Source organism: Lonchura striata, chromosome 1 (assembly GCF_050655825.1).
Source record: "Lonchura striata isolate lonStrDom1 chromosome 1, ASM5065582v1, whole genome shotgun sequence".
In the NCBI taxonomy this organism is placed as follows: Eukaryota; Metazoa; Chordata; class Aves; order Passeriformes; family Estrildidae; genus Lonchura; species Lonchura striata.
The window spans coordinates 94,808,797-94,827,441 of NC_140703.1; the positions used below are offsets into that span (position 1 = coordinate 94,808,797).

Sequence of the window (18,645 nt, forward strand, 5' to 3'; positions counted from 1 at the left end):
TTGTTCTGCTCAAGTGGAGAGCCAAGGATAGTGTTCTCTATACGTTTTGGGTTTTTTTATTATTGTACTTACACCAGTTACTCTGTATTCTTTTTGCTCAATCTAAAACTAGATTGAATTGCAACTGTTAACTATTTATACAAGCCGGAAAGTAAGTACAATGGGTCTAAATCTAGATCTTAGTAAAAAAGTATTCAATTTTTCTCCAGGAGCAAGACCTTTTGTGCTTAGTCAAGCACAGCATCCATTACTTGGCTCTGACAATAATAATTGCTGTGGAGTAAGGGTTTGGGGGCTTTATAATCTTTGTGTAAGGAGTGGTAGAGGGATGCTGAATGTTAATCTATTTTAAAAGTGACTAAAAATAGCCCAGTGATGAGTTTAGATAAGAAAATGTATGTCAGACAAACTACTTTCCTCATATTTTATATCATAATGTGAAAAATCATACAGTTTTCCTGAAGTTTTGCATTTTTATAGAAATCTATAAAGTTAAGGTCAGTGTTTTCAGAAAGAATAAGACTTACTATGAATGGACAATATGGCAGAAGGTTTAAGTGATTGTGATAGTCTCTCTAATCCTGTTCTGTGGTTGTTTCAAATCTTAGGTGCAAAAGGCGAAGTGGGTTTTCCAGGATCCCCAGGAAGTCCAGGGATCCCAGGCCTGAAAGGGGAACCAGGATATGCAGGTCCACCAGGCCCTAAAGGCAGCCAAGGTCTTCCTGGGCTACCGGGAAGTGCAATTGAAGGTCCCAAAGGAGACAGAGGACCCCAGGGCCAACCTGGTCTTCCAGGTAATTCTTCATCTTTATTGCTATTCATCGAGGCTCACCTAGTTAATTAATTAATAATACAATCAGTATTGCACATTTTTGTTCATCTTCTTCTCTCAGGTCAGAGAAAAGCCTTTGTTACAGGCAGTTTTGGCAGTATGTCCTAGAACAGGCTGTTTTTATGTCCTCAAGCAGCTGGCTTTGTCCAGAAATCTTTCTAGTGTTGAGAAGGTTGCCTCCCATTTCCATGTTTCCCTATGGACTTTATTTACATTTTTGAGGCATCTGGAGATATATGTTCCTGTGTCTTGGAGGTTAATGTATTTAAAAATGAGCCAGCTTGGCCTTTCCATGGCAGTGGCCTGTGCTAGAGGCTAAGGAGGAGAGTGGAGCAGAGCTACAAAATATCTTTAACGTGTCTATGCCTGAGGATGGACTATCTACTTGCTCTGCACGTGTGGAAAACTGCCTCTATCAGCTACAGGCTGAGAGATTATTGGATGAGAAGTCTCCTTGCAACAGATTCTCCTACTTATTTTCTTGAAATAAGAATTATTAACAATTATTTTGGTTCTGTCCATCTGTAGATGCTGTTTGTCCTCCATCAGATACTGCTGTAAGCCAATTTTTCTACTAAATACTCTTTTCTTCTGGTTTTTAGGTGCACCAGGTCCAACAGGGCCACCAGGACCTCCAGGTCTGAAAGGGGCCAAAGGAGAGCAAGGGAGCAATGGCTGGCCAGGGACTCCTGGGGGTCCGGGCATGAAAGGAGATCCGGGTTTCCAAGGACTGCCAGTAAGTTACTTTCATTACACTCCAGATTTGCTGAAAGCTGGTTCTTGTAATTAATGGATATATTAATCACACAGTTTCGTGTTCAAAACAATTATATTTTATGTTCAAAGTACCTTTGGACTCACTGCTGATGATGTAAAATCAGTTTGAAAGCATTCCAGTGCTCTCCTTGGAAAGGCTGCCCCAGTGAGCTAATGAACTTATTAGAAATTTATAGATAGTGAGTGGTAACATACAACACCCAAAATATAATTTACAGTGTCTTAACAGTACAGGATGGCTGAAGCATATCCATAAATTTGGTAAATGCATTAGTAGTTAATTTTAAGGGCTGCATATTTCATGATAAATTTCCTTCTGAAAATACCTGAACTGTTTGCTTTTGTTATGAAGGCTCTCAAATAAAGTGCAATTTCAGTACTGTCAGTGATGAAATATTGCTGATGATTTAGAACTACAAATAGGCAATACTATTAATACACTTTTGTTCATATATTATTCATTTTCCCTGGCCTAAAATAGTCACTTTTCAGTATACTAGCGAGAATGAAGTAGAATAGGACAGTCACCCAGAATAGTTTGTCTTCTATATTCTTTCTCTCAGGGTGTATGATCCCTTTTTCCATACTGAAAAATATGCTCTATTTTTTTAACTTTTCATTCCTCCTTTCCTACTACACTGGGAATGGAGATCATTTAGCCCAGAGTAGAAGGAGCCTCAGAGAGGAGCTTATAATTCTCTACAAGTCCTCAAAGGAAATTGTAGCCTTGGTCTCTTCTCCCAAGTAACAAATTACAGGACAAGAAGAAATGGCCTCAGGTTATGCCAGGGGAGCTTTAGACTGGATTTTAGGAAAAATTTCTTCACTGAAAGGGTGGTCAGGCATTAGAATGAGCTGTCCAGGGAAGTGATGGAGTCACCATCCCTGGAAGTGTAAATGTGTGGATATAACATTTGAGGTGTTTAGTTTAGTGGTGAACATGGTGGTACTGGGTTAATGGTTGAATTTGACGATCATAGAAGTATTTTCCAATCTTAATGATTCTATTAAAAAAAGGACAATAATAACAATAAAAATAATATTTATGGAAAAAAAGAATGAGAAAATACCTAGTGTACAAAAGAAATACTCAGGAATAAGGTCCTGATATGAAATGCAGAACTTTAAAGGTCCACTTTATTCTTGATAATGCAAATATCTAGTGCATCTTTTTCTGTGTCCTGGAGTCACTTCACAGAGACATCAAGGTTTTTAGGTTTTTTTCCCATGTTCAGACCTTTTTATGTTTGATACCATACTGTACCATACCATACCAGCTTTGAAGATAGTACATTCAGCATAACACTCCAGTATATTTTCCCTAGTTTAACAGTTTGCACTACTTTTGCAGAAAGCTAAATTTCTGTATCCCAGGAAATTGTAAGGATTTTCACTGGTTGATATACCATTCTGAGACTGTTTGCTGAGAAAGAATGGGAAATGCCTAAGGGTTTTGATTCTGTGCCTTCAATCAGAAAAAAATGTTTCACTATTCTTGAGTCATAATTCATAGTAGGGGGTTGTTAACTCAGTGTGAAAGGCTGCAGTGAGAGTAATATTAAATATTAAGCTTCCTCTGGTGATACATACTAAGATGAGTTTCTAATGTCCCCAGTGTCACAGGCTCCTGCTCTGATTATGGCTCAATTGATGATACAGGTCTCCAGGTACATGGTTACCTATATCAGAATGGAGATTTTGTTGCAACATGAGTGACACAACCTGTCCAAAAATTGTATCCAAAGAAAGTAAATGCAGAGATCAGACTGTGAAATGCAAATCTCATGGGTTTTTTCCTATTCGTTTTAGTGTTGAAATGGGAGAAGAAACATTTTCCTGAAATAATTTTGTTCTGTTTGGAACAGATCTAAAAAAGTTGTTTACCAAGCTGTATCTGATGGGAAAGAAAAGTTTAGGAAATGCATACTGTTATGGAAAGCATATTTTGATGGAAAGCTTCTAATAAACTCCTCTTATAAATATTTTTATAATTATAACCTAATATATATATAAAACCCCTTTCTTTTAATGTGATGAATTCATAAGTGCTTTCTGAATGAAAGTTAGCCCTCCTGGTTTGGGCTTCAGAAATTCATGTATTATGATACAAAGAGACAGCCATTTATTTAAACAATCCTCTATACTGTGACCATGTGACTAGAAGAAACCAGGGTATCTTACTTCATTAATGCCTTTCTTAGCACTCTTGAGAGTAGCATCTCTTTTGTTTAACTTTGGAGTCTTTGGAAGTTTAACTGGCATCCATTTTTGAACTAGTCATCTCTTCAGCATTTATAATCAGTGAAAAGAAACAGACATTTGTTGTTCTGCTCACCTTAATACAAACATCTTACTTCCACTGAATGAAAAATCACTCCTGTGTGCCTATTCTATTGCTCTGCAAATATGATGAATTCTGCTGTTGGTATTATTTTTCACTGGGTGTTCAATTCACATCTCCATCTGGTTGGTAGGTTACTTATCAAAAGGATTTTATTTCTTTCCTCCACCTGTGTTCCATGTTTTATTGTATAGTGAACTATCACTGTCATATGAAATCAGCCAGGGAGAAACTCTAAACTATACTTACAAGCTTTTTGCAGATGATCTGCAACAGACAAAAGAAGAAAAGGAAATTGGAAGCCATTTGAATGACTACTTACAGTGTCTTTTGAAAAGGGTCTTGGTTTTCCTTGAAGTGAGGCTACAGTGAACTTGTTACCATTAATTTCAGGGCTACAGTTTAGAATGGTGAAGGCAGAAGGAGGAGTTCCCATTGTGTTTAAAGTGTTTTAAGTCCTTGAGTGTTTTAGCCCTGTTGAAAAGTAAAAATCTGCATAGAATTATAAATTGTTGAGCATATTTAATTTCATCCCATGTGTGAATGTAGAAGTTTTCAAGTCTGCTAGAATTTCCTCATTTTATTATCTAACTAGCAACCTCCTGCTGGGATTGCACTGAAATTAGTATCTCCTGAGATTTGTGCTTACAGATGTTTTTCGTAATAATATGGTCTATGTTTGAGAACCTTTTTACTGGCTGCAGTGCAAGTAGGATCTCATTCTGCTCTGGTATCTTTGTGAGGCAAAAAATAGTTCAGAAAGAGCAAAGTGTCACTCCTGTTCCTTTAGGAGAAGCTTCTCAGCTAGTCAAGGGAGAGAATGGAGAATGACCATTTCTTAAATTTAATGGATTTTTCATATTATATTTTTTTCATAGGTTTCCAGTAAGACACAGCCTACTTGAGAGTCATATCATAGTAGTGTAGGATAACTATATTTCACATTTTCTTTTATGCAGGGTAGTCCTGGTTTGCCAGGAGATATTGGTCCAAAGGGTGATCTTGGACCTCCAGGAGTTCCAGGTGTTCCAGGTGAGGAGAAAACTTAACATACTCCTGAAAAGCACACAAAAATGTCTCTTTCACATCCTTCCTCTCTCAAAAGAAATGCCCAAAGAATGTTGACTCAATGTTAATAATTACTGAGCAGGACACTGAAAGCTGTGTCAAAAAACATACAAAAGCATTGAGATTTTTCTTAAGTTTTTTTCTCTTGCCTATTCTTTTTTACAATTAAATGTGCACTTCCTTGAAAAGATGGATATAAAATCGATTGTTAGATGCTACCAGTCAAGAATATTCAAGATTCTTCAAGAATCTTTCTTGAGAATTGCTAAATGTTATAGCTATATGTGAGGAAGTGAGCTCTGTATGTCTCTCTTGTTTAATATGTTCCTGCTAGTGTCACCATCATGTACATGAAAATACCAGGTGTATAAAAAATACAGTTATTAATAAGAAAAACATAATGCTTTTAATCTAGAGAATGATATTATTAAAGTAAGAGAACTTTGGGGAGAAGTAAGAGAAAAAATAAGATAAATTTATTTTCAGTCATCATTTCTTTTGTGACTTAGTGGTGGTGTTTGTATTGTGTTCCTGCAAACAATTTAAAAGTACTTGAGCAAATAAAGTCAATTCCTTTTCAGGATCATGGGGTTATACATGATTATTCCACACATATTCATCCAAATCAAGAAATTACTGAATTTTCATGCAAATATTTCCTTTGAGTTCAGGTCCAAAAGGAACTCCTGGCTTCCCAGGCCTTAAGGGTGAGCGAGGTGACCAAGGTCTTCCTGGATCTAAAGGTATAATGAAGACTTGTGCTTTTTTTCCCCAGATTTTTTCAGTAAAATTGCTATTTTTGATTAATTTTTTGTTATTTCTGGCTATAACTCCATCACTCTTTTGTTCTGTGTAAAAACTCATATTATGAAACCAGGTATCATGTGTCAGCATCTGAATGGTCAGATTAGAATCACAGGATGTTTTGAAGGGATCTTAAAAATCACCTAGTGTCAACCTGCCTTCCATGGGCAGACACATCTTTCACTAGACCAGGTTGCTCACAGCCCCATTTAACATGGCTTTGAATGCTTCCAGGGATAGAGCTTTGTAGCTTCTCTGGGAAACCTCTTTTCCAGTGCCTCACCACCCTCACAGTAAAAAATTTTCCTCCTTAAGTCCAATTTAAATTTACACTCAACCTGTAAACACTTCTTTCTTTCACACTGCTTCCCCTTGTCCTGTCACTCCAGACTCTGGTAAAAAAAATCTCTCTCGGTGTTTCTTATAAGCCCTTTTTATATACTGAAAGCCACAGTAAGGTCTTCCCTGGGCCTTCTCTGCTCCAGGCTGAGCAAGCCCAACTCTCTCAGCCTGTCTTCATAGACCTCTTCCACCCCTCTGATCATTTTCATGGCCCTGCTCTGGACCTAACAGAGCTCTAACAGGTACATGCCCTCCTTGTACAGGGGACCCCAGAGCTGCATATAATATTCCAGGTGGGCTCTTATGAGAAGAGAGCAGAGGAGGAGCATTACTGGTCACACTTCTTTTCGTGGAGCCCTGTATTGGCTTGCTGGGCTGCAAGCAGACATTGCCAACTCATCCCGTTTTTCATCTACTTGTGTTTCCCAAGTCCTTCTCTGCAGGGGTGCTTGCAATCCATTCATCCCCCAGTCTGAACTGATATTGTGGATTGCACTTGGCCTTGCACTTGTTGAACTTCATGAGGCTCCCATTGGCCCACTTGTCAGGCATGGCAGGGTGCCTCTGGATGGCATCCCTTCCATCCAGCATCTTGACTAGACCACTCAGCTTGGGGATATTTGCAAACTTGCTGAGACAACTCCATGCAGCCTAAGGCCTGGACAGCTATTTCAGTCCATGAGAAGTGTTTGGCTAGAGATACCAGCACAGATAGGCTTCCATTTGGGAAGCTCTGCAGTTTCCTTCACATGTGAAGTCTAAGATGTGTTTATACCTTGTGACTGTCTGTGAGAGGTTCCAGTCTCTGAGTGCATAAATGGCAATACAAGGTAACATTTTTTTGCCCCCCCTTTTTTTTTATTGCACAATAATAAATACGTGCTATTTTTCTTGGTTGATTTCCACAGGTTTACAAGGCCCACCAGGCCCACCAGGTCCTTTTCAGCTTATTAAAGGGGATCCTGGCTTACCTGGACCTGTAGGACCAGTTGGTCTCAAGGGATTCCCAGGACTTCCAGGTCCCAAAGGACAACAAGGTGAGAGTTTCTAATTTTTCAGTAGAAACACATTTTTTGTAATGTAAAATAGACCAAAAGTAGGCTAGATACTGCAAGATTTTTGGTATAATGCTATCCAAGTTTTGTAAGCCACTTAAATGGTGTCAATGATGAAGAAGCTCCTTTTTGAAGCCCATCCAAAATAGATGCCTTCCTGGTGATTTTTTATGGGCTCTCTGCAGGCATCACATCAGTATTTGAAATCAGCAGGAGGCAGAATGACTTGCAACACATTCCTTATCCTTTCCCCAAAATGTATTTGTTAGGCTGTCTTCTGTCATTAGTCTTGAATCAAAACTGAATTACTGTGTGTCTCTGTGAGTAGAAAGCATGAGGAATACCACTTGATCCTGGAATGAAAAGTACTTCCTGAGGAAGCTTGTTCCATGGTGCTGGATTTCTTCTTTTAGTCCAGATATTGCAATTTTTATAAAGAGTAGGTGAACTGCAAAAGTGAAACACACTAGCAAATAAAAGAATGGAGCAAGTGGTAGGAAAAATGCTACCACAAGGACACATCCTTCAGAATGATGGGAAATGAGAACAGGAGCTCAGGAGTGTTAAGATTTTAAGGGAAAGCTTTTTTTCCTTAATTACTTATATTGAGTTGATAGAGAATTACAGTGGAGGATAATGAATATCTTCTTCCTAGTTAATATAGTAGGTATTAAATTTTCCTTTTGAGAGTGGGATGCAACTCTGCAACAGCTGTACTTTATGAAATAGCTGTGAAACAGCCTCAGTGATTGAACACAGCATGGGTTTGCTTGTGCAGAATCCATTGTTCTATCACTAGTAGTCAATTCAGTACATCAACACAATATTTCTTTTTGGGTGGTCAGGAAAAGGAAAGCTGTGAATGTCTAAAGCTTCTGATGAGTCACAGAAATGTTGCTATAGTGCTGATGGCATTAACTTCCTCTTTTTGAAGTCAGATTTGCTGAATTTATGTAGGATTCATAGCATCTCTAAAAACTGATAAAGGGAAGACATAAAATATGTCTGAATTGGGAAGAAGCTAGGAGAATATCATTGTTCAGGACCCTACTTTTTTACAGTCTATTTTTGATTGAGTCGTAAGATAAGCAGAGAGAGAAGAGATTCCTTTTCATATTCCAGGCAAACGCTTGTTATTTTAGAAGCACACTCTGTCCTTACTTCTCCTTTCTTCTCTACTATAGAACCACTTTGCCTTCAGTAACTCATATGTGCTCTTGGTATGGGACTGTATGTACTGAATCTCCATGAGTTTAGTTTATGCTGGGGCATACCTATGCTGTGCTGTATTAAAACCAAAAAGTCAGAGTGAACATGACATAATATCCAGTAATAATTATTGCTTGTTTTTCAACAGGGGTGACAGGACCTTCAGGTGTACCTGGACCACCTGGTAGTCCAGGGTTTGATGGTCAGCCTGGGCAGAAAGGAGAAGCTGGTCCTTTTGGTCCCCCAGGTAAGTTCCTGCATTCTTCAAAGACTTGATTCCTTCATGGAAAAATAACATATGATATTAGGTGTGAATGTATCTAATTTCATTTCTTTAGTTATGTAGGGAGAGTACTGCTGTCTGCAGAATTAAAATGAGCCTCTCTATATTGTAGGGCCCAGAGGATTTCCTGGTCCACCTGGCCCTGATGGCTTGCCTGGGGCTATGGGCCCACCTGGGGCACCATCTGTTGCTCATGGCTTCCTTGTTACAAGACACAGTCAAACCATTGAAGAACCTTCGTGTCCCTTTGGAACAAGGCTGATTTACCACGGCTACTCCTTGCTTTATGTACAAGGCAATGAACGAGCACATGGCCAAGATCTGGGTAAGAAGAGACCTAATTAGAATTCTGTTAGAATTCATTACAAACCAAATGCTGCTCTCATTTGTAGAACTGCATTAAGCAAATCTGTGAAATTGCTCTGGCTCAGACCTAGGCATCCCAGAGCAAGGAAGATGTTTCTATACCACAGTGAATACAACACCTAGTTACTGAGATGGCTCATGGGGTCTGGACAGTCAGATGGAACTGGGTTTGCTCAGCATTAACATATATTTATGGGGGGGGGGGCATTATTGCAGTCTACAGATGTCTAGAGAAAGGGTAGAGTATGGAGTCCCTTCTCAGAGGGTCTCGGTGACAGAAGCAGCAATGGACCACAAGTATGAGACACATTTTAGTGAAACATAAATAAAAGCTCTTTTATCATGCTGATGGTCAACCATTGGAACAGAGAGATGGTTGAATTTTTTGTCTTTAGAGATCCTCAAAACTCAACTAAAACTGTTCCCAAGAAACCAGATCTAACTGGCAGGGCAGTAGGATAGATGATCTCTAGAGGTCTATTCCAACCTAATGTATTCCATAATTCTACAGGCAAGACTAGACTACTTTCCTTGTCCTGTTCATTCCTCATGAAGCAAAGAGAATTCACTTCCTCTGAGAAAACTGGTCTGTCCAGAGCAAGTGTACTCTGCCTTTTTTAACTGCTTCTGGAAATAAGTGTTAGGCAGTTGGCAGTGGTTTAACAAAACTGTTAAGAAATAACCTTTCACTTGACATTTCAGGCACAGCAGGAAGCTGTCTTCGTAAATTTAGTACCATGCCTTTCTTATTCTGCAATATCAACAACGTCTGTAATTTTGCATCAAGGAATGACTACTCCTACTGGCTGTCTACTCCTGAGCCCATGCCAATGAATATGGCTCCTATCACTGGTGACAATATCAGACCATTCATCAGCAGGTATGGTTTCAGTTCTGCTTATTTATAAAGTGAAAAAGCCTGTGGAAAAAGTGCAGGGTACTTTATTTTTCTGGACAAGGTTTTTAATCTGTATATTTTTATTTCCTGCCTTTCAATTTAAAGTTTGAATTCTTTTGATGAAATGTTTCAAAGTGTGCGTGTTTTCCGTTTAGACTTTGATCAAAAATAAATCCATTCTGGGGGAAACCCAAACAAATAAAATAGCCTATTTTGAGTATAATTGAAATGAAAAGATTTACTTTGAAATGTTGTCTTGCAAAAGCTGTGATGTACTTTGAAGGAGAAATTTTTTTGCATTTTCTCAACACTTCTGGTTTTTAACTAGCCATAGCTAGAAGATTTTTAGGGCTCAGTTTCCTTTTGTTTAAAAATGGTAGCATTTTTATCATACAGTAGACTGACAGCCTTCTTCAATTGTTTTAGACATTCGGCTTGAATATAGCCATTATTGTCTGAATTAAATGAAACAATTGCAAAATCAATCATCTGGTTTTCTTAATAATTCCAGATTCGCAGCTAGCATAAGGAATGGTGCTTATATCAGAGACATAACTGTTCTGCATCAATGCATCATGTTGAACTTTTGGTCCATTTGAAATTTTAAGACCACTAGAAATTTCTGTCATTGCTTCTAATCTGTATTAGCTCCTGCTGATCCCTCTTCCAGCCATATTTAATGAATGGGAGTGGAGATTGCTGGTAATGATTTCTCAGGTACATCCAAGAGAAAGGACAATCCAAATCAGCAGTAGGTTGTATTCTGGACATCCTGGATGTTTGAAAAGCTATATGGCTCTACTGCAAAACATTTGATGTTTATTTTGCATAGTGGAATCCTTCTTATATCTGCAGTCGTACTCTGTATTCTTACTTTTGGTTTAGTACCAAAGAAGTTGGTATATTTTGAAAATGAATGAGCAGATTAAGGACAAGATTCTCAGGAGAGACTATAGCTTTTGTTAGTTTTAAATTTTTGGTTGTTCGTTGCATGTGAATGGAAGAGGCTTGACTTTCAAAAAAAGTTCAAATGGCCAAACCTCTGAAATTCATATTCCTTTTATGCCATCCCATATCGTGCACCCAAAATAACCTTTAACAGTCATGTTTTAAACTCTTGCTGAAGGAGGTACTAACCAACCCTTTGCCTTATCTTATGCCTACGGATTAGCTTTGGCACCATAAGGACACGTAAGTGTGTACATGTATGTGCATATGTGTGTGTGCGTGCATGTATGCTTATGTGGTTTTCTCCTCTTAGTCATAGCAATGAGTGAAATAGAAGTAATATTAATTTTAGAAAACTAGCAAAGAATCTGGAAGACTCTTCTTTCAATTTATTTTATTAGTTGCTACTTTTTAACCAAGAGTTTTTCCTGTCCAAATGTAGAAAATGTGTAGAAGTGTCACTTGATGCCTTGAATCATAGGACTTCTTTTCCTGTAAGGCCTTCTACTGAATTATCAGCAGTCTCTTGAAGCAAAGCAGAGCTCCAAGAATAGAGGCAGCTTTACATTCCTTCTTTAAACTTAGTCTTTCATTGATGTAGTTCTTAAAATAACTCCCTTGCTTCTGCACTAAAGATGAAGGCAGTAGGTATGAAAGCAGTCTTCACAAGGCAGAAGGAGAAGGCTTTCATTCTGAATACCTTTGCTTCTCTGCATTTTCCAGAATCCAGCTTAATCCATTTTGCACTTCATTCTTTTCCCTGCTCTGATAACAGGAATCAGACTGTTTAGTTTTAAATAATTTTCATAATTGCTAACTGCAGCAGCCAGTTGAAGAGTTGTACAAGAAAAAACTGATTATATCTACCAAATTCCTTATTACCAGCCCCCATATTAAAATTCCAGCCCAGCTCATGGGTTTGTTCTGATTCTATGAAGGCATGATTGGTCATTGGATTATTCAGTAACTTAGCAGTTCTGAGACATGAGGAATTTATCTAAAGTAAAAGACCTGGTGCTGCATGTCTTTCTGGAGAATTGCTTTGAAGTTTGTTGTGCAAGTTACTTTGCTGGAAATCTCTTACTGGAGAAACAGACCAAAAATGTAAATAAAACACACTTTCAAGGAAAATGCATGGGAAAGAATCTGCATTAGATTATCTTAGCAGTGATTGCCTTTGTAAGACATTTTCCAGAGAGATGGCTTTTTCTCTGGAAGTCAGAGCTAAGTTTAGGATGATGAATTGCTGTTACTTGTTTCTGATCACACTGGACCACTTTTAAGTGATACTTGCTGAGATGCAGTGTTTGGCTATTTGCTCCCCATGTTCATGACATTGAGAACTTTTAGAAACTTCAGTACAAACAGGAGTAGACAAAAGAAAAATGTGTGTAAATGCATGTAGATAAGAGGTGTCATTCTTTTCTCATAGGAAAGCTAATAGGAATAAGGCTTAATAGTTGAACTCTCTCTTAGTAAGGGAAAAATTAAGAAGTTTACAAAACAAATTAGAAATTAACAAAAAAGAAAAAAGAACCAGCTGGCTGTTTTTCTAAATGAAACATTGGTTTTGAACGTGACATTTTCTATTTCAAGATTTCTAGCTTCTGAATAAAGAACTATTAATCCTTAAGTGCATACAGCTCATTCATGCCTTGGTCCTTCTAGATGCTCTGTGTGTGAGGCTCCTGCTATGGTAATAGCTGTTCACAGTCAAACAATTCAAATACCACCGTGTCCTGAAGGCTGGAGTTCACTTTGGATTGGTTACTCCTTTGTCATGGTAAGTGTACTAAGACATACTCTGAGCTGAGGAAAGCATTTGTTTCAAGGTTTTTATCTATGGAAATTTAGTATCTGACTCTGTCCTTTCAGGCTTTAGGAGGGCATTATACCTCTACCCTTTGCAGTGACTTCAAAAAGAATCTCATCATTTTCCCAGGCAAGGCCTGGGCACGGTCTGAGACACAGCTGGGTGCAAAGCTGTTAGCACTTGGCAATGGGAGAGAGGTCACTGTGATGTGGGGTGAGAATGGGGTTAGCTATTCACATAAAAGACCTTATGCCTCCTGGGCCAAGAGCTAGCCCTGGCATGTTGCTTACATAGAGATACCTTGAGTCCTGCTGTCTCTCCTGAAGGCCTTCTGTGCATACAGCTGCCCCTGAAGCTGATATTGCTCATGTGTCATGTTGCTCTCGTGAGAGAGAACCTAATGGAGTCTTCAACTCCACCTTCTTGTTCCTCCTTGAGCTGAGCAACAAAACAGCAGATGGACAGAACAGAGGACAAGGAGAGAAGTGCAAAGAATTATTTGTGTGAGAGAGTTCTTTGAAGTTGTAGCAGAAGAGGTAAAGAGTGCCTCTGTGACCAATGCTTTTGCCTTTTCCTAGCACACCAGTGCTGGTGCAGAGGGCTCTGGCCAGGCCCTGGCATCCCCTGGTTCCTGCCTGGAGGAGTTCCGCAGCGCTCCCTTCATTGAATGCCATGGCCGGGGCACCTGCAATTACTATGCAAATGCTTACAGCTTCTGGCTTGCCACTATAGAAAGGAATGAGATGTTCAGGTAAGTTTGTGATTTATTTATCACTCTTTGAGACTCAGTTGAGCCTTACCGCTGAAAAAAAGACGTATTTTTTGAGTGTAATACAGGTTTGAGTACTGGCTATCCACCAGCACAGTTAATTTATGTAGTTAATCATTTTTATAACAGAAAGAAAAAAAATTAGTAGCTTCTGGGGGAATTAATGAATGTATCATCAGTTAGCGTTTGCAATGTGTCATTTGTACCATGTATTTTGCTTTTCAAAATCATCTAACAATGGTCACAATTCCACTGTTTCTGATTGTATTCACCAAGTGGTAACTGGGATAGGCTGACATACTGATTGAAATTAGATTAGAATATAACATTTCCTGTAAATGTGTGTTAACGTATAATAGAACTACTTGCAATTTGTACAGGTGTTAAACTAAGTGAGTTGAACAATTATTTACCTTTCCCTAATGTTAGAGGAAGTATGTTTGAGTAAAATGCAGCTGGTGGTAATAGGTTTTGTTCTGGTCTCCTGCACATGAGTACTTTTCAATACAGGCTAATTTGTTCTGTATGAATGTTACTAATATGTTAGCATATAGGTCAGTTCCCATGTCTGCATAGCTTAACTGGTCAGCAGACATTCCTCTGGAGTGCAGGTAATCACCATCTTCCATCACAGTTGTGACTGCTGCTCCTCTTACCCTTCATCTTTTCATGTCTTCTAGATCTATGAATGCTGCCTTGCCTGTCTCAGAACAAAACAGGTTGTTTAGCCAGTTTTCACTCTTTGTTTATCAGATAGCTGTCAGTGGCGTAGGTATTAAAATTGAACGCTGAGACTGAGTATCGCTGGGGCTGCGATAATCTCATCAACCAGAAAAACTACTACCACAACCACCCCACCACTGGGGTAAGCCCTGGATCCCAGGAAAGAGGAAAGGTGGTCAGAAGAAAATTAGGAATGAGCACTAGTTGTTTCCATTCCTTGAGTCCTACCCAGAGACCTCTCAACTTCACACACTTTTCTGGCTGCAAACTATGCCTGAGATTAATAAAATAATCCCAGATTGTGGACCTGCCCTGCTATCAGAAAACACAAATACTCCTTAATTTCCTGTGAACTCATAATATTTTTTAATGAAAAGCATTAAATGCAAGCACATCTTTGGAAATTATTTATTTCTAGTTGCTAGGAGTAATTCCTTATGGCAGGTTAAAGAGAAAAGGCTTTGGTTTTTGTTTATATGTGACATCATGTAATTTCCTTTGCCAGCTTTTCATTTGTGTTTAAAGTCACAAGAGTTAGCAGAAACTCATAAACAGTCAAATTTCAGCTTCTTTGCCTAATTTTATTTTATTATCCAAATTTTAGATTGTTTTCAAACTGCTGCTTTAACAGATGATGTTCTAGGTTAAGGAAATGTTATGCCTCATGAAAGAACTGAATTCTTCATTAAGTGTGTGATGTTTAAAACTAATCTTATAATAGTTTGTGACCAAACATGGAAGTGATTACACACTGGAGAACTTAGGAATACCTTCTTGATTCAGCAGAGACTGGAAGGAAGACTTGCATTCCAAGCTGGTGTTGTCAGTTATGAACCTGAAAATTGTTAAAGGATCTTTTTTTTCTTTTCCATAGGAAACCGACTCCCTCAACCTTGAAAGCCGGGGATCTACGCTCAAATGTTAGCCGTTGTCAAGTCTGTATGAGAAAAACATAATGACTTTTGAATTTCAACTAATTTCACACAATATGGTGCTATTTGTTTAACAGCAATGAAGCCTAGACATATATCATATGTACCTCATTGTTGTCCAATATGAAAACAGTAAAGTGCCTTTTAGGAACTTGCATAACTAACACACACTGCTTTACTGGCCCTGTCCTTGCTAAAGAAGAAAAGAGACAACAAAGATAAGCTTCAAATGTTGACATGCCAAATGGCACTTTTGATCAAAGTATATGTATTTTTTATATAAATGCAATGCACTGATAGAATAAAAAGTCAGCATTTATCCAGAAAAAAATGCAAAGGTGCTAGGAGGTATGCAGTTCTGCCTTATACTGTTTGACCCCCCTTTCTCATTCTTGTATTATATATTTAGATTCATTTTTCTTCCCCAGATAAGTTTGTTACCGTTATCTAGGTGTCTTAAAATCCCAGACTCTTGGGTATGTACTTATTGTTCTTGTACAAAGAAATACTAATGTAAAAAAGAGATTTGGGATTACAGACTGTGGTTAAGCAACATGTAACCATCTTTTCACAACTTAGAGTGCCATCCTGCAAACCTTTGCTTCTGTTTGTAGCCTTTAGTGCTGTCAGTATTAATGGGTCTACATCTGGAAGACATTGCCAAATTGGCTTCACAAATAGGCATGTAAGTGTTTCTGCTATGTTGGTACTATGCAGCTTCTTTGTGCAGTAGAACAAACTTTCCTGTGGAATAAAGAATGATCCAGCAATGGTCAAGAAAAAATATATATATAAATATTTTAGTAATTTATATAGATATCAACCATTAGGCAAATCAAGCTCTGAGTTTATAATTTCAAAAAGAAGCTTACAAAATTTTTCTTCTTTTCAGTGTCATGAATTAGGTGTTAAATGCCAAAATATGATGTGAAATGTTCATTTTACATAGCCATTTCAATACTGAAGTTGCAGAGACTGAACCCAGGTTAATAGTTATTTGTGTTTATAATAGTAAATCCTGCTTTGAGCTTATAGTCTTTATTCTGTATTTAATATTTTTCAGGGTTTTAAACACTACTCACACACTGAATGACTTGATTTTTAAAAGTATAAGGCCTTAATTTTGTTAATATTGTGCCAAAATATTCTTCAAAGTGGCCTTAGAAATATTTCTAAAAATTTCTATGCAATGATACCATTGTTTGAGCACGTCTGTGTCCAAAAATGTTTTATGGACTATTACCATGAAAATATCAAAAGATTTTTGCAAATGCCAAGGCCTTTGTACAATTTCTTACATGTGTATTAAAAATTCAAGTTTGTAATAAAACTATTTGTGTAAAAAAAAAAAACAAAATAGAAGAAACAAAGAAGTTTTTACTAATTTGTTATTAGCATTCATTTACAGCAATTAATTAATTTTTAATAAGCCACCAATAAATGCACAAGCTTGCTGCAATCATAGATGATTCTTGTTTTGCACATCTTGCAGATGTACAAAGCATCTTCTAAAGGGGGAAATAGGGCACTGTACTGACACCTCTGTTGATATCTTGTAAGAACTGAACTAATAGATGAAACATGAGAAACTTATCACTGAAATGTATTTGATACGAACATATTACAAAAATCTGCTAACTTCATCTCAGCTCATGGGAATCAATCAAATGATGCACAATTTTCACTTTTCCTTTTCCTTTAAATTTTTCATGCACAAACAGAACTGATTTATGCAGGATAAAAATTAAAATATCTCATAGAACTTTGCTTTTAAGTGGACAAGATGAATCTTGGCTCTGGTTGAAGAGGAAATGGGCCATGCTATCGTTTTCCATGGCAAAAGCACATAATATGATAAAGTTTCTTGTTGTTTTCCAAAATTTGTGAAGACACTGTGGCTGCTACTGCTGTTTTGAACTTGGCTTTCACTTAAAATCCTTCAGGATATTCTCTGACCAAATGGCTGAAGGCTCCTGCATAGAAATTGGCTATTTCATTTAGCAATGATTCTTAACTCTCATGGAAGTTCTGACACCTGATAATCTTATTTATAAGATTATTTATAAGTCTTCGTGAAAGTTCTTTTCTACTCTATAAAATAAAGCAGTCTGATTATGTCTGAGCAGCCTCATGCAGGGTTTTCCCAAGGCACTTGATATCCAGAAGAAGAGGAGAAGACTATAAGGTGGTATAAGACTTTAAGATACCTTGTGGTATCTAGGAAAAAATATTCAAAAATTGAGTCTTCACTGACTCAGAGCATCCAAACTGCTGCTCACACTCTACATTTTATCTCCTGGTCAGCTAGGAATTTAATTTGCTATGGTCAAATTTCTTAGAACTGCCAGACAGTTTGGTTTATAAAGTTCTTAATGTATGTTTAAATCAGCTTGGTGTATATGAACTCTTGTCTTCTCAATTGGGAGCATTTGGAAACAAGGTCCTTTGAAAATTTGTGAAAACTGTTTGAACTGTAGTTTGATGTCTTCCTTATCTAATAGTAATTATTTATTCTATAACCTCCAGTTCATAAAATGACCTAACCATTCACATGCTAAAGATGCTGTTTCTTCTTAAATCAGTCACTAAACTTTTTGGTGCTTATTGGATATCAGTCAGATCTCCTGGAAATGTGTGAATGCTAGATTTTGATGCCCTGGGTGAGGAAGAGCCCGTGTGAAACACTGCCTTGCTTTCAAAAACCTCTTAAGTACCCCATATTCAGGCATTTTTGGCCAGTGTTGTGGCTACAATAAAGTTCATTGTGTGAACAGGCAACTGCTAACTCATCAGTTATTCAAATCATCTTGCAGAAGCTTCAATTTCAGGAGAAAATTTTTGAGTGCAGTACTTGAAGAGTCACTGTCATGTTCCAAATAAATACATTTCTAAAACAGCAGGTGGTGCCCTTGCTCTCTTTGTGTAGCGCTGAGACGGACAGCTTTATACTAACAAATACCTTGGACTCTAATCTGCTAACATGACCCTATTGAGTATATGATTATTTTCCCATGTCTCCATCTCTACTTTGACACGTTCTAGTCACCAGCAATTTTTCTTTTGAAATAGGAATGGATCAGTTTTCAATTAAAAAAATTTCCATACATACTGCAAAATAATATTATAATATAATTAAATAATCCAATATATATTTTGAAGCAAGTGATGTCTTAGCCTGTGTGTCTTTTCTGATAGATGTACATTCAGTTTATAAATATATCTCTTATCCATAGTGGTAACTTCCTTGATGAAAAACTCTTTTTTCTATATAACAGGACTCCTGAGAACAATATCCCCATACTAGGCTCCCAGAAAAGTGACTGTATTTTCAGACTGAAATTGTATAGCTGCATGACTTTTTGAGAATGCCTTTCCTCTTTTCCATGTTTTATAAATCTGTAATAATCTGCACTAACTGCATAAGATGAAATGTAAACACAGAGCCAGGCCTGTGGATCTCAGAGCACTAAATAGAAAATACAGCA

General features: G+C 37.6%; 1 protein-coding gene across 2 annotated transcripts in view; it reads left to right on the forward strand.

Moving 5' to 3' along the window:
* COL4A1 (collagen type IV alpha 1 chain) overlaps positions 1 to 16,517 on the forward strand; it is a 118,962-nt gene extending 102,445 nt beyond the window's left edge. The window contains exons 42-52 of one of the 2 annotated variants that reach the window (XM_077781584.2): positions 609 to 794; positions 1,435 to 1,568; positions 4,910 to 4,982; positions 5,690 to 5,761; positions 7,073 to 7,201; positions 8,577 to 8,675; positions 8,824 to 9,036; positions 9,780 to 9,957; positions 12,592 to 12,706; positions 13,315 to 13,487; positions 15,103 to 16,517. In XM_077781584.2, coding sequence (XP_077637710.1) covers positions 609 to 794; positions 1,435 to 1,568; positions 4,910 to 4,982; positions 5,690 to 5,761; positions 7,073 to 7,201; positions 8,577 to 8,675; positions 8,824 to 9,036; positions 9,780 to 9,957; positions 12,592 to 12,706; positions 13,315 to 13,487; positions 15,103 to 15,184 — 1,454 coding nt within the window. In that variant the 3' untranslated portion in view covers positions 15,185 to 16,517. Of the gene's footprint in view, positions 1 to 608; positions 795 to 1,434; positions 1,569 to 4,909; positions 4,983 to 5,689; positions 5,762 to 7,072; positions 7,202 to 8,576; positions 8,676 to 8,823; positions 9,037 to 9,779; positions 9,958 to 11,146; positions 11,369 to 12,591; positions 12,707 to 13,314; positions 13,488 to 15,102 lie in introns of those variants that run through there. The other variant, XM_085583769.1, reaches the window with a different exon arrangement.
* Positions 16,518 to 18,645: the final 2,128 nt, after the last annotated feature.